General features: G+C 59.1%; 2 protein-coding genes across 24 annotated transcripts in view; one reads left to right on the top strand and one right to left on the bottom strand.

The window, feature by feature from the left end:
* KATNIP (katanin interacting protein) overlaps nt 1-6,585 on the top strand; it is a 202,902-nt gene extending 196,317 nt beyond the window's left edge. For 20 of the 22 annotated variants that reach the window (XM_070230860.1, XM_070230866.1, XM_070230862.1 and 17 more), the window contains 5 exons: nt 1,052-1,191; nt 3,098-3,199; nt 3,760-3,920; nt 4,028-4,116; nt 4,735-6,585. In XM_070230860.1, coding sequence (XP_070086961.1) covers nt 1,052-1,191; nt 3,098-3,199; nt 3,760-3,920; nt 4,028-4,116; nt 4,735-4,793 — 551 coding nt within the window. In that variant the 3' untranslated portion in view covers nt 4,794-6,585. Of the gene's footprint in view, nt 1-1,051; nt 1,818-3,097; nt 3,200-3,759; nt 3,921-4,027; nt 4,117-4,734 lie in introns of all 22 variants that reach the window. The other 2 variants (XR_011424298.1, XR_011424297.1) reach the window with 1 other exon arrangement.
* Nucleotides 6,586-10,652: 4,067 nt separating this feature from the next.
* The window catches only part of GSG1L (GSG1 like), a 219,235-nt gene continuing 215,224 nt past the window's right edge, over nt 10,653-14,663 (bottom strand). The window contains exon 7 of one of the 2 annotated variants that reach the window (XM_023616075.2): nt 10,653-13,501. In XM_023616075.2, the coding sequence (XP_023471843.1) occupies nt 13,404-13,501 (98 nt within the window). In that variant the 3' untranslated portion in view covers nt 10,653-13,403. The remainder of the gene's footprint in view (nt 13,502-14,663) is intronic. The other variant, XM_023616076.2, reaches the window with a different exon arrangement.

The raw sequence follows: 14,663 nt of genomic DNA, 5'->3' as shown, positions 1-14,663 counted from the left end.
CACTTGCCCTTACTCCTGAAGGGAGTGCTGTTATCCCCACTTTGCTGATGAGGAACTGAGACACAGAGATGTTGGGTAACTTGCCCAAGGTCACACAGCCAGTGAGTAGTGGAGCTGGGAGTCTGGCTCCAGAGACCATGCTCTTGACCACTGAGCTGTCCTGCCTCTGTTATTAACCTGCCTGACCCTTCAGGGCTCTTGGTCTGTGATCCCCGACTCACCACACTTAGAGAGCTGTCGGAGCAGGTCAAACCCCAGAGCCTGCCTGGCATCGATTTGGGGTCCTTGGGTTCCTGTTGGACCCTTTCTGCCTTCCCCTGGTGACACCATCCTCCTCAGCCGGGATAAAGGATTCTCAGTGTTTTTGATTGTTCTTAGGGATTCCTGGGATGTATAAGGCCCCATTGGTTTTACGAGAGCACTCACATCCGGTGTCCTCTGAGGTCTTGTCAATTCTGGGACATACAGATGTTTATGCTCATTTCACAGATGAGGGGCCGGCCCAGGGAGGCCCTGTGAACTGCCCAAGGTCTCGCAGGTTGGAATGGCAGAGCCAGGGCTGGAACCGGGCTCTCCGGATCCACACTAATGCCCATCAGTAGGGAGCTGGGTCAGGCTCCCCTGCTTCCAGCCTTGGTGCGGTCCTCATGTGCCAAAACAGCCCAGCCAGGACCCGGCCCCTTGCAGAAGAGACAAGTCTGTGCAGAGTGTGCCTGCCCTTCTCCAGAGCAGCAGCCACATTCTGGTTCCTGCCTCCAGCACTTCCAGGAAACGCCTCTTTTTCAGCCAGCTCTCTGCGTGGTTTCCTCCCTTTCCATGAAACTGGCCACGCCTCCACCCCCTGCCCCCCACCAACCTCCATGCTCTCATTTTCCCCAAAACTTAGTCTAATTCAGCTGTCACTTCTCTGGCAGCCCAGAGCAGCAGACGGCTGCTCTGCTGGCCCGCCAGCCCCAAGCATCTCCGTCAACATGATGGAGCTGGCGGCTGCGAGTGGCCCATGGTGCCGAGCACACTGCTTTGGGTTATGGCAGCTTAGAGGCCTCCTCAGATATCGCCGCCTTCCCCGACAGTGTGAACTCCCTGGAGGGTGTGTGTGGGGACATCCGGACCCCTGACAAGCTCATCGACCAAGTGAACGACACCAGTGACGGCAGACACATGTGGCTGGCTCCCATCCTGCCGGGCCTGGTGGGTTCCAGAGGCTCCCAGCCCTGGGGTGGGCAGGGGGACTTTCTCTCCCTGGTCTCAGTGACACATCTTCCTTCCTGGCCAAGTTAACTTTGAATGAGCCAAAATTCCTGGGGGCTGTCAGGAAGGCTGTCTTTGCTAACACGTCTGACGGGGTCGGCTCTTCCAGGCCAGCAGTTCTTTCTCTTTGCTCGGGGGTGATTCTTATATGGAGACACTTGGGAGACAAAGAGCCACATGGGACTCTGAAGCCAGGAGCCACAGCACAGCAGGCCTGGGGGACTCGGGCATCCATCGGTGCCTGTGGGCATCGCCCTCTGTTCTCCGGCCTCTGCTTCTCTCTGCAGCCCACTCTGCCCCCTTCCTCCCAGCCCCATCCTCTCCACAGTCACCTTTCTGCTCCTTCCTTACATCACGGGCACTTGACTCCAACCCTGCCCTCTCTCTGGCCAAATCTGCCTGGTCAGCCCTTCTAGCCAACTGACTCAGTTTCCCAGATCTTGCACCCTGCAGTTGGTCCTGCTTGTCTTTTTGCTCCACAGCCTGATGGCAAGCCTGGGGCGTCCTGCACCCACCTGGGCCTGGTCAGTGTGGTAGAGAGGGAGGAGACAGGCCACATGGGACAGGTGGGTTTAGCAGCCACCAGCCTCAGACGCCTGGGGAGAGCTGTGCAGCAGGGTCTGGGGCATCCGAGTGACCACGGGCGTGTCCCCTTGTCCACTCCATGTGATTGAGCAGGAGGATGAGGGGGTCCGTTTTCCTCTGGAAACACAGGCAAGGGCATCATCGGTGGTTCTGTGATGGAAGTTTCCCATGCCTCCCAAATTGCCCCCCCCATTGTGTGTCCATCAGCTTCCCTTGAGACGAGGCCCACCCCTTAGCCCCTCCCCACGACTGCACAGGGGAAACGCATAGATCTATCAGCACTTAGACCCGAGGCCGCAAACCCGTGGGCCCCTAGCCAGTCCAGCCGCTGCCATCTTGAGCTTGGCCAGCAAGCGTCCATCGTCTCACTCGAAGGCCTTTTTGTGGAGGGCAGTTTCTCCAGCTGTCACTCTCCCAGCGGAACTCAAACATTTGTATCTGCTTGTGCCCCGTGAGTTTGAGGACTGACATCTAGACCTTTATTATTTCCATGGTACAGTCAGAAGTCTGACCCCCTGCCAGCAGCACCCCGCCTCCCCGCAACTCCCCTCCCCTCCTTGGGGCACGGTGAGGCTGGCCACAGGCTGAGACCCAGGGCCTGGGCCTCAGCTAAGCCTGCAGCCTGTGGCCAACGCTGAATGCTTAGTGCTTGCTTCTGTCTTGGGAGGGGCCCCCTCATAGTTCATCTTGTTGGGCGAGGGGGAGCTGGCGGGGGCTGCTGCGTCCCGCTTTACTAGCTCCTTCTGTCTGGCGGCCCCTGCTGCAGCAGAGGGTCACAGACGCCCGCGTAAGGTTACCCAGCAGCGCCTGGCTCCTGGGCTTCTCAGTCCTGGCCGAGGAAGGACAGACAGGGCTCAGGGCTGTGCTGGGGCCGGGCGCACTACTCCTCAACTCTGGAGCTGGGGCCTCTCCCTTTGGCCCGCGGAGCCCCAGACTGATTCTGGCCTGACCTGGGGGAAAGGAAAGGATGCACCAAGTCTCCACGGGTATTTAAAGGAGGGCCACGCCAGGCCCTCCAAGAGCCAGCTCAGCAGTTTGTTGCAAACGCAGCCGCACATGACCTGACTCAAGATGGGCTTCCAGGAGCTGAAAGGCCGCGGGAGCGCCACGCTCCGTGTCCCTGAGCAGCCCTGGCCGGCCAACGTGGCAGGCGCTGCCTCAGGCGCCCACCGGGCTCGCCCCCTGCCCGCACCCGGCACCCCCGCCCAGCCTAGCGCCTCTGTTTCCAAACATGCCTGTTTTAATTAGTTCTCTCTGACAGGTGAACCGGGTTTATGTGATTTTTGATCTGCCTACCACCGTGTCAATGATCAAACTGTGGAATTATGCGAAAACACCCCATCGAGGGGTGAAGGAGTTTGGCGTGAGTACTTATTAGCTGGGTTTTCTAAGATAATTATGCTCGTTGGTAATTAGGCCGCCAGCAATTATCATTTGTCGCAGTTTGATTTACTTCTCTCTGTTGCAACCTCAGACACAAATGCCTGGTCCTCAGACGCAGGGAAACTTGCCATCCAGCCATGAATTCCAAACCCCCCCTGAGTGATTGGAATCATCACCCGAGAAAACAGAAAGGGGCTTTCCTTTCATCTTTTCTTGGCAAATCATACTGGTTTAGGGAGTTCATCATGCCAGGAGGCAACTCGGGGGTGAGGAGAGCAGGGACCGTGGGGGCCGGAGACCCAAGTTTGCCACCCAGCTCTGCCCCATGAGCTGGAGGTACTTAAGCGCTTTGAGTCTCAGTGTCCTCATCTGCAGCCATAGGGCCAATGGCATCGCCTGTCCCCATGGTGGGAGGGTTGAAATCATAACGCGGCCTGGCTCCTAGTAGGCCAGGCTCCGAGCAGTAACGCGCTTTGCCCGAGGTCACATGAGGGGGACCTGCAGGCCACCTGGTGCAGCCCCTCCTCTGTGTCTGTCCAGCTGCTGGTGGACGACTTGCTCGTGTACAACGGGATCCTAGCCATGGTGGGCCACCTGGTCGGGGGCATCCTGCCCACGTGTGAGCCCACAGTGCCCTACCACACTATCCTCTTCACCGAGGACGCGGACATCTGTCACCAAGAGAAACACACCACCACCAGGTGCGCCTCAAGCCTGCTCACAGCCTCCCCTGCCAGCCCTAACAAGGAGGATGGCAGGGACACGGGCCTGCAGCCTGATCTAATCTTCCGTCTTCTCCTCCTCGCAGTCATCACGTGGAGGACCAGGATGTCCAGATGATGAATGAAAACCAAGTCCTTACCAACTCAAAAAGGAAGCAGAGTGCGGTGGACCCAGGTCAGTTTCCGCTCTGCCCAGAGCATGCCCTGCGGCCAGCCCCTTCTCTGTTCAGACCAAACTTCAGTCCCACTGCCCCCCTCGCCCCTGTCTGCCCTCAGCCCCCTCGTCTCCACCCTGGAGCCTGCCTGGGGGCTGAGGGGGCAGAACCCAGGGGCAACATGCCGCCTTCTTCCCTCAGGCACCACGGAGTGCAATGCGGCTGCCAGGAAGCCAGGCCTTGCAGGTGCAGAAGGAAAAGGCCATTAAGGGCAGAAGTGCTATATCAAAGGGGTTGCCCTGTGCTGTGGGAAACCAGTAGAGGATGTGTGAGGCGACGGCTTCCCAGAGGAGGTGGTCTTTGGGCTGGATCCTATAAGATGCACATAGCTGGCCAGTAGAGGAGACAGCATGGGCAGAGGTCTGGAGGAGTGGTGTGGCAGAGCCTGCCCCAGGTGGAGGGATGGGTCAGTGTGCCAGGAGTGCTGAGCTCAGAGGCTGCTGGGAGCTGCCGGCGGTGGCCAGGTCTCCAGGGGCCTTGGATGGCAACCCAGGCAGTTTGGATTCCACCTAGAGGCCTGGGGCAGCCCTCGGATTGAGGCTGGCTAATGTTGATCCCTCTGTGCTCTCCCTCGACAGCCTTACGCCCCAAAACCTGCATAAGTGAGAAGGAGACGGCAAGACGGTGGCGGTGCTGATGGGCTGAGGCAGGAGAGCTGGTCCTCTCATCCAGCAGGGGAACCTGTCACTGGCCCCCACTCAGTACCCGTGTCCCCCGCTGCATCCTCAGTGTCAGCCAGCTGGAACCCCAGGGGCTGGAAGAGAGCTGCGGCCAGGACGGGGGCCCACTGGGGAAAAGGGACTCGAGGGGTGGACGGCCCTGGAAATGGCAGCAGTTACAACAGGAGGAGGAAGGAGCTGCTGCTGCAGAGTGTGTGTGGCCTTCGCCTCCCCCACAGCGACCCCGGGGACACCTGGCTTGGTGCCTCTCCTGTAAGATCCAGCAGAGCGGGGCCCATGTCCACTCAGGCCTGTTGTGGGATGCCTGGGCTGGGCCTGACTGGGGCCAGGACAGTGAAGGGAACTGGGGAGGCCTCCTTTCCAGCCTTGTCAGGGCCCTGAGTATGGCTGAGCAGGACAGAGGGGACCAGGCCTCCAACACCGACATGCGTGGGATGTGCCAGGAGGCTCTGCCTTCAGAGGCCAAAGCTGAGGCGCCAACAACTCCCCCCCCCACACACACACCCCTGCCTCATTTGGGGGCTGGCACAGTGGCTGAGAGAGTGGGATTGTTCTGTGGACCCCGGAAACGTCTAGCCAGGACTGCTATAAGGCCCTCACTCGTCCCGGGTCCCACCCAGGCCCAGTTGAGAAGGAGGGATGCCTTGGGGGATCTGGCCCTGCAGGGGCCTCTGTCCTCTTCTCAGGCCTGAGAAGGGGTTGGCTGATGGCATGGGTCCTGCTGAGGGAAGGAGGGGAGCTGTACCCCCGCCATCCAGATCTGGGCCCTCAGGATGGGGCCCAACAGGATGGGCAGGCGGGCAGCTCAGAGCCCACAGGGCAGTGGGGCCCCTCCAGATGCCCTCTGGATGCAGGGCAGGGGGGCCGAGGACCAGTGCCACAGACCACCCTCCAGCCTAGAGGCCACCTCCCTTGCCCTTGAGCTTTGTCTGGAGGGCGGGGCCGCTCTTTTATGATCTGATCCAGGCTTTTCTTGCTCGCTTCTTCCTTCCTGTTCACGCCTGTGCCCTTGGAGTCAGGCGATGGGGTTCTTGTTATCGGGACCCCGCCCCTCCGCCCTCTTCCAGCAGCTTCCCAGCGAGTTGGAAATGTGCCTCGCACCCCAGCTGAGTGAAGACCAGAGCGCATCTATTTCCATCAATGTAACAAGCTCGGATCAGGGACCTAATTGGTTTCCCAGTGGTGGGTAATTTCTCCTTCCCAATATTAATCCGTTGTTTTCCTGGCGCCCAGCCCGGCCCGCCGCGGTACTGTACTCGACGTACGTTCCTATGCAACCGAGAGCCCCAGCAAATACTTTACGAGCTTTGCAGCTTCAGCTCGAGCAGCTATGCAAATGCACTTTTCATTTGGAGCGCTGGGCCAACGTGAAGATAAGAACTGTTTCTCCCGGAGAAGATCCATCATTTCTGTAGCTTCCAAGCCCCCTGCTTCTCTGCCCACCTCCCACGTGTGGCGAGCGCCTCAGGGCTTTTGACTCCCAGGAGAGCTGACTCCTGGGGGAGCTGGGGGCTGATCAGACCAGCTCTTAGGGACCAAAACCGGTGCCACTGCTTCCGAGGGAGCCCCGCTCTCCCTTCCCACCCAGGCTCGGGCACAGGTCAGGTTTGTCAGGAGATTGTGCGAACACGGCTCCCAGAATCTCCATGGATGTTTGTCATTACTGTATGCACCGTGCAATTTAGGAGGGAAGAAAGGCCGTGTAGACATTAACTCTAAAATAAATTCCTATTTTCTTCTCTTGCAAAATCAGTGAAAGATGTTATTAAGAATATAGTGTCATGCGCTAGATTTGGGGTGAGACAGAAGGAGCACGTGCTGCCTCCAAGAGCTGAGTCAGAGTCCACTGGAGGCTGGCCGAGTGACGTGGGAGAAGTCCCCTCTCTGAGCTTCCCTTTCCCCACTGGCACATGGCGCGATGGTCCCCGCACAGTGTGTAGCACAGACCATGGAAGCCCTTCCATACGTAGAGGTTATTCCAAGCCTGGCCCTGACTCATTAATCCACATGGCACCCTCAGGGGAAGGCACGACCCCCGTTCCTCATTTACAGAGAGGGGAACTGAGGCACAGCTTTGGAAGCCATTAGTCAGTATGCAACCCTGAGAGCTGCGGCGGGGTGAGCCCCTGGCTCTTCGGCCCAGGGCTTCCCCCAGCATGCGTGCATCCTGGACGCTCACACCCAGACGCCTGCTTCCTGCAGACACTGGGAGCTTCCTGCGTTTCCCCACCGCCCTGCTGCCTTCCAGGGTGAGCGCTGGCGGCTCTTGGCGTCTGGATAAAGGGGCCCTTGAGTGAGAGGGGCTTCAGTTGAAGGGGATCTGAACGGCACACAGCTCAGCACCGGTGATGGCCCTGGCGCTGGGTCAGAGGCCCAGTTGGAAACCTCCCTCACTGTATGAGGAGAGTCCTTCTGTCCAGCCGCTGTGGAGGGAAAGTGGCAGGGCCTGCCCCTGCCCCCCTGAGTTCCTATGAATGCGGGGTGCCCTGCTCCGCCCAGCCTCCCTGGGGTCGCCGGGGTCATCTCTGGGCTGCCTGGAGACACTCAAGCGCAGGCAGGCCCTTCAGCAGTCCATCTGTGGGGGGAAGCTGGGTGGGGCATCGCAACTTCTTAGCCTCTTATTCAGGGGCCAGGCCAGTGACATCAGGGAGCAAAGCTGGCCTGCGAGGACCTAGTCAACAGGGCAGCACAGGCCCTTCACGGGGGAGCTGCAGCTCAGCACCGAGGGTCCAGCAATGCCAGACCTTCGAGATTTTCAAAAGAAGCCCCGGGGGCCGGCTCCGTGGCCGAGTGGTTAAGTTCGTGCGCTCTGCTGTGGCGGCCCGGGGTTCGGATCCTGGGCGTGGACATGGCACCGCTCGTTAGGCTACGTTGAGGCGGTGTCCCACATCCCACAACTAGAAGGACCTGCAACTAAGATATACAACTGTGTACGGGGGGGGTTGGGGAGATAAAGCAGAAATAAAAAGAAAAAAGATTGGCATCAGTTGTTAGCCCAGGTGCCAATCCTTAAAGAAAAAAAGATTGGCAACAGTTGTTAGCCCAGGTGCCAATCATTAAAAAAAAAAGACACCCCAAATCCAGGTGTTTTATTTTTAACATGAAATCCAACTTTTAAATATTGTCTCAATTCAGCAAACAAACACCGAGTGAGCCAACTCAAGCCCGTGCAGGCGGGCTCCAGCTGGTTACGAGTCTGCGGAGCCGAACCCCTACCCGGGCTCCCACCCCTCAGCATGACACCAGCCCCCTGCCCCCTGCGAGGCTGCATCCCCATCCCCTGGCTTCACGCATGTCCCAGGGCTGCTTCCTCCTGGCCCCCTTTGCCTCTCCTGGGAGGAAAGAGGTGGGAGGGGACCCTTCCTGGACCCTTGGCCCCCACCCTGCAGCCCCCATGGGCAGAAAGGCAGGGGTCAGCTGGGTGACCTTTGCCTGCTGGAGGTGGCAGCCCCCACTCTCCATGGGGGGAAACAGAGGCCTTCCTGTCCCTTCCCATCCTGCTTCCCATTCCTCGCATCCCACCCCACCCCATAGGCACCGGGGTGTAAATTAGCCCGAAGCTGCAGCTGTCAGGCGCCCAGGGGCTTGTGGGCACCCAGACCTGGGTTACTGGGAATGCATCTTGGCTACAGCAACAAGAGGCTTAAGGAAGAGCAGGCGCAGGCTCCCGGAGGAATCTCCCTCTCCGGCCTCTGTCCCCGTGGGGACCTGCCCTCCTCTCCTGCAGTGGGAGGGCCCTGCTTCTGTTTGTTCAAGGTTGTTGGTTTGTTTGGCTCCAGACAGTTCCAGCACTGGCATTCTGACCTCAGAAGGACCCAGACGGTCCCTCCCCAGGCCTCACCTCCCACCCCACCTGGAGCCAGGACGATCCCGTTCTGAGGCTCCAGGCCCCACCCGGCCTGAGGGACACTGAAGGTCACAATCTGGTAGCTCAGCCTACTCAAGTTTGGCTGGGTGTGCTGGTCTGGACAATTCCCTCCTTCTCCGGAAAAACTGGAAGATGGGGCTACTCTGGTCCCACGTTACTCGATGGCTCTGGAGCCTGGGCAGGCGCTCCCCAGATCTCCAGTCCCCACAGCCCCTCTGTCTCACACTTGCATTACAGTCCCAGTCCCACAGGCATCTGAGTTTGCACCCCTGAGACGGAGGCGGGTAATGGATGTGGAGGAACGGGGGATGGGGTGACAGTATTGTGGGGCCCAGCAGGAAGCCCAAACTCCTTGTTGTAACTCACAAGGCCCCACACACTCTGACCCCCATTGACTGCTCAGCAGCAGACTTTGTGCCCTCACCCTGAGCTCCAAGCACTCTGTCCCGTCATGGGGCTGTACACAACCACACAGTGTTCCTCTCAACCCCAGGCCCTTTGCACATGCTGTGACTTCTGCCTGTGGCCTCCCTCCTCATCCTTCAGTCCCTGCTGCAGTGGCCCTCATCCCTCCAGGGTGATTCAGGTTTTGCCTTGGTTCACCTACATAGCCCTTCTCACAGTCTGAAGCGATACTTTTATTGTTGGAATTATTTGAGCAATCTCCCTGGAATACACACCGCTAGGGGGGAAGACGGTGTCTCTGATCCACTGTGGCAGTTCCAGGGTGCAGCTCAGAGCCAGGTGCACAGAAGCCCCCAGTCAATCGTTCTTGGGTGAGTGCGGCCCAGCGCAGGTCCGCCGTGGTCTCAGGATCTAAATCAACCCCGCAGCCCCCGGGCCATCCTCTGTCCTCACTTCCTTCCAAACAAGGGGTCGGCCCCCTGGCGGCCACAGCTCTTCCTGGGCTTGAGCCTCCCCCGCTCGCCCTGTCCTCAGGCCTGGCTGCGCGGACAAACGCCATGAATCAGGGGGACGTTTCCATTACCAGAGAGACGAGGCTGCAGCGGGAGGCTGGCTCTGTGGGCAGTGGGGCCGACGCTCCTCACAGCCCCCAGCCCGAGAGAGGAGTCGGCCCAGCGACTCCCTGAGGCCTGGGCCGGCCCGTCAGCCCCTGGGGGCTCTGCACCTGGGGAGGGCGAGACGTGGCCGAACAAGACGGCGAGCCCCGCGTCAGGGCGCCGAGCAGGCACGGACACGGGCGCAGGGCTGGCGAGGCCCAGGGCCAGCACGTGCATCGTGAGTGTGTGCAGAGCCAGCGACAGCCCACCGCGCAGCTCAGTGCCGAGCGCACACGCTTAGCACGCGTGCACACGCAGAGCGCTAACTCGGCTGTACACGGTCCAGGTTGGCGGGCGCACATGGGCATGGGGACACAGGGCGGCCAGGGGCGGGGGCCCAGGGCAGAGCGAGGCTGCGGGAACTCCTCTGGGCTGGGGTCCGGCCAACCTGCCCGGTGAAGATTGAAAGGCCGCACCCACAGCCAACACCCATCCCCGCAGGGGTCAGAACAGGCTGCTCAGTGCAGGGGAGCTGGGAGCCGGGAGAGGAGTCTGCAGGCGCAGGAGGAGGGGCCTGTGCAGCCCCATCTAGGCCTCTCTGTGCTCGCCCAGGCACCCCCACCTTCCCAGCAGGCAGTCCTTCCTGCTCCCAGACCGGGGCAGACAGTGGCATTTGCTCCCTGCATGCAGACAACCCTCCCAGGAGTTCTCAGTAGTGACCAATCTGGATCACTCAACCTGCCTGCCTGGAAGTGCTTCCTTTTATCTGACCAGCAGCCTTCTTGCTGCAGGTTCCGTGAGATTGAAAGACAGCTAGCTTTCAGCCCCTGCCCAGGAGGTGCCCAAGAGGAGACAGGAGGCCTCCTACCTCCTTCCTTTCCCTCCCTGGCCTGTGCAGCAGGTGAGAATGGCCCTTGCTTGAGCCGTCCAAGTACCATAATCACATACCATTTGTACGATTATTTATTTAATATTTTTATTTAAGCCAACTCTTTCTTTCTACTTAAATGCCTACTTTGGTTTCATCCTAAGCAATAATGTCCATGAAATCACGGCACTCATGTGCCCGTTTACATTTTTTTCCTAATACACATTTACATGAACGCAACAATTAAAATAGATTAAAATTTTGCCTGTGTGTCAACTAAAATCATCTCCAAGACCTCTGTGGTCTGCTTGCCAACTTCAGGAGAACGCGGGTGAGAACAGAGATGCCTGGCGCCCTGGCTGGATTCCTGTCAGACACCCTGCCTGACCCCATATCTGTGGGGTTTCTTCCCGCCCAGAGGCCAAAGCCCAGACTCCTTGTCCTGACATTCAAGGCCTTTGTAACTGGGCCCCAGTCTCTCTCCCGACCCATCCCCCGCCCCACACAATATTTACTGAATGAATGGAAAATGGATTAATGAATCGCTCACTTGATGGATCAATGCGTGAATGAATGAATGAGCACGCACCTCCACTGGCGTGTCCCCCAGGCACCTGAGACTCGAGACATGGGAACCACCCCCACCCAAGCCCACAACCTGAGAATCATGGCTGATTTCCCCTCCCCGACATCCATCCACCCTGAGCCTGCTGACTCTCTCCTGACGAGCTCCTGCGACGGCTCCCACTGTCCCACCCCAGGGCCCCTGGGCTGGACCAAACCACCCTCTTCTCCCCCTTCGAGTGTGGGAAAGATGAGGAAGGGAGCCGCGCTGCCCACTCTGGTCTCTGCCCACCGCTGCAGTGACCTTCCTAGAAGGCACAACTGGGGGCCCCGTCGGCCACGGCCCCAGGATAAAGTCCAGGCTTGCTGAGTAGGCTTCGAGCCCCTCTGCCCTGGCTCCCCACCCTCCGCAGCCTGGTTTCCCACCACCCCCCGCCCTCCCTTCTCTCCAACCTGCCATCTAGACTACTTCAAAGTCCCTATAATGTCCCCAAATTTCTTCCCCTCTACACTCTTGCCTGCCTGACATCTAGACAACCTTCATGTCTTGGCTTAAATGTCATTTTCCCAAAGGAGCCTTCCCTGACCGCCATTACCCACACGAGGCGGTGCTGCTTTTGGGCTCCCGCAGCCCCTGACTTCCCCTCATGGACGAACAGCAAACACTAACCAGCACGGACTATGTGCCAGGCTCTGTTCTAAGTGTTTCGCATACATTACTCATTTAACCCTCAGACGAGCTGTAAGAGGTAGGTAGAATGATTATCCCCACGAGCCCATGGGGACGAGGCACAGAGAGGTCAGGCAACTAGCCGAAGGTGTCAAGTGGAGGAGCTGGAATCTGAACCCAGGCTGCCTGGCCCAGGACCGGGCACCACAGCACTTCCCACAGTCTACCACACACTGCACTATATATGTACACACACGCACTGTAATCGTCTGTCCAGTTATCTGTGCTGCCCATCTGTGAGCTCTGCGAGGACAGACACCTTCTCTGGATGGTTCAGTCTCCTATCTCAAGTACCTACCACAGTGCTTGGCACATAGTAGGGGCACAATGAATTATATCATTGGAGAAATGAAGACACAGATATGTGGTTGATCATGAGGATGGGTGATGCATGATAGGAGGATGGATGGAGGGAGGGAGGGAGGAAGGGAGGGGATGGATGGATGGATGATGGAGCACAGGTGATGGAAGGATGGGATGATGGAAGATGGATTTATGGAAGAGTGAAGAACATTCTCTACTTGGGGGAAAGGTCTAGAAATCCTCTGGGAAGGGATGAGGCCTCTTGGAGTCAGGAGTCCTGGTTCAAACCCCAACTCTGCCATCTGCTAGCTCTGTGATCTTGGACAAGTTACTTCACCGCTGTGACCCTAAGTTCCCTCGTCTGTATAATAGGGATCTGAGCTCTAGGATTTGATGTAAAGGTGGCTCTAGACCCAGGGTAGGGGTCCCCGGGGTAGTCAGGGTGGCTTAGGGCCTGGTTTTGAGGGCTTGTCTCATGCCCACTTCACATGTCCCGCCTGCCTGGCCCCTGCCCTGTCCCCCCTCTGGAACCCAACCTGGCCACCTGGCTCCATTTTGACCCCCCCCCCCCTCCAGGCCCAGCCTCGGCTCTAGGTTCCCTCCCTCCCATATCTCCATGTCTGGCCCTGACCCCAGCACACTCAGGGCTGTCTCACCTTCCGGCTCCTTGGGGGCTAGATGGAGTGGTACCATGAGGGGGCAGCCACAGCCCAGAGAGCAACTGGCCTCCAAGCACAGCAAGAAAACAGGTTCCACAAGCATTTATTGAGCCCCTGCTCTGTGCCTGCTGAGTGACCCCCTGCGGTGCCAGCACCACTGCCCTTCCTTCCAGAAGCGCCACCACTGCCTGCCCCTGCAGGCCTCTGCACCGATGGGCCCCTCCTGAACCTCCTGGCTGGCTCGTGGGTCCCCAGGCTTTCAGTGGCCAATGTCCATATCTTTCCTGGTGTCCCAGCTGCACCCTGCAGGGCTCTGCATGTGATGGTGGCAAGAGTTAGGAGTGGCTGTCCCAAACTCGCTTTCTGCAGCCCTGTGCATTCCCTCCGGCCGCCCCGGCCCCATTTGCAGGGCCGGGGGACCCAGGCAGCACTGGGCAGGCCTGGTGTCTCCCACGCAGGCTGGCTGAGTTCACAGCACACGGGCCAGCTTTCCAGAGGTACCAGACCGCGGTCTTGTGTCAGGGGGCTGGTGCCTAATGATGGCCTGAGGTCTGGAGGCCAGGCTGGGTCTCGGTTACACCCAGTGCCCCAGGACCCAGCACTGGCGGTTCAGCTCTGGCATCTCCTGTGCAGAGCTCCGGGTCCAGGAATCTCCCATGTGTGGCTGGTGTCCTGCCAAGAGACAAGGTGGTCAGCGCTGAGAGCTGCCTTCCTCCACCCCCACCCCATCTGCCCACCAACCTGTCAGCTTGCCATCCACCCACCTGCACATCCACTCCCCCCGACCCTGCTACTTGCCAGGCCTTCCACCTACCCTCTAACACTCCTACCCACCCATCTATCAACCCGCAGTGCCACTCTCCAGCTCACCATCCACCCACCTGTACACACAGCTCTCCACCCCGTCCCATGCCCTCACCATCCACCCATCACCCACCAGTCTACCAACACATCTCTAAGCTGGTCATGCCTTTGCCAGTATCTGCTGTCATCCACCTACCAACCCACCCATTTACCCGCCACCCCACTCACACACTCTTTCTACCCACAACCCACCCACAGCTCTAAAACCCATTCATACACCTCCACCAGTCCACGCACCTATCATTGCGCCACCCATTCTTCTACCCTCCCCATTAACACACCCACCAGTCCAGTCCTACATACACATCACCTATAACCCAAAACATCCACATATCCATCCACCCAGCCACCGTCCAACTCACCCGCCGCGGCTACTTTCCAACCTGCTGGCACATCCACCATCTCTAACCCCCATGTGCCCCCCACCAAACCCTCCATCCTCCTTTCCCCTGACTACCCACCCAGCAATCCCCACTGCACCCACTGATCCTGCACAGCCACTGCCCACACACTCACCCCCCACATCAGGCCATGCACCTGCCCCGTCAGCCTTCCCTGAGCTCCGCTGTGTGCCTCCACGGGCTCAGTGCACGGTGGGAGGGCTGGAAGGACCAGTGTGAACAGCTCCCAGCCTCGGTCCTTACTTGACCCCGGGACAGTGGGCAAGTGCATGGGTGTGGCCAAAGCTGTGAGCAGCTCTGTGGGCCAGGGCAGTGGGCAGAGACCCTGCCCCCTCCCCACCACTGCCCCCTGCTCTTGACAGTCCGGCCAAGCGGAAGGGCTAGGAGGCTCGTCCTGATCCAGCATCCTCAGTCTTGTGTTTTCCTTGATTCTCGGAAGCTTACTCCCTGCCTTAGAGCAAATGCTTCCTTAACATCTTTCTAACACACCAGAACCCTCTCCGTCTCCACCCAGTGCCCTGCCTAAAATCCTTGTACCTACAGTCACTCGAACCTTCCAGGCCCAGCTC

The sequence above is a fragment of the Equus caballus genome, chromosome 13, assembly GCF_041296265.1.
Source record: "Equus caballus isolate H_3958 breed thoroughbred chromosome 13, TB-T2T, whole genome shotgun sequence".
NCBI lineage: Eukaryota > Metazoa > Chordata > Mammalia > Perissodactyla > Equidae > Equus > Equus caballus.
Note: the sequence above shows the minus strand (reverse complement) of the source record. Positions and strands in the feature narration are given on the sequence as shown.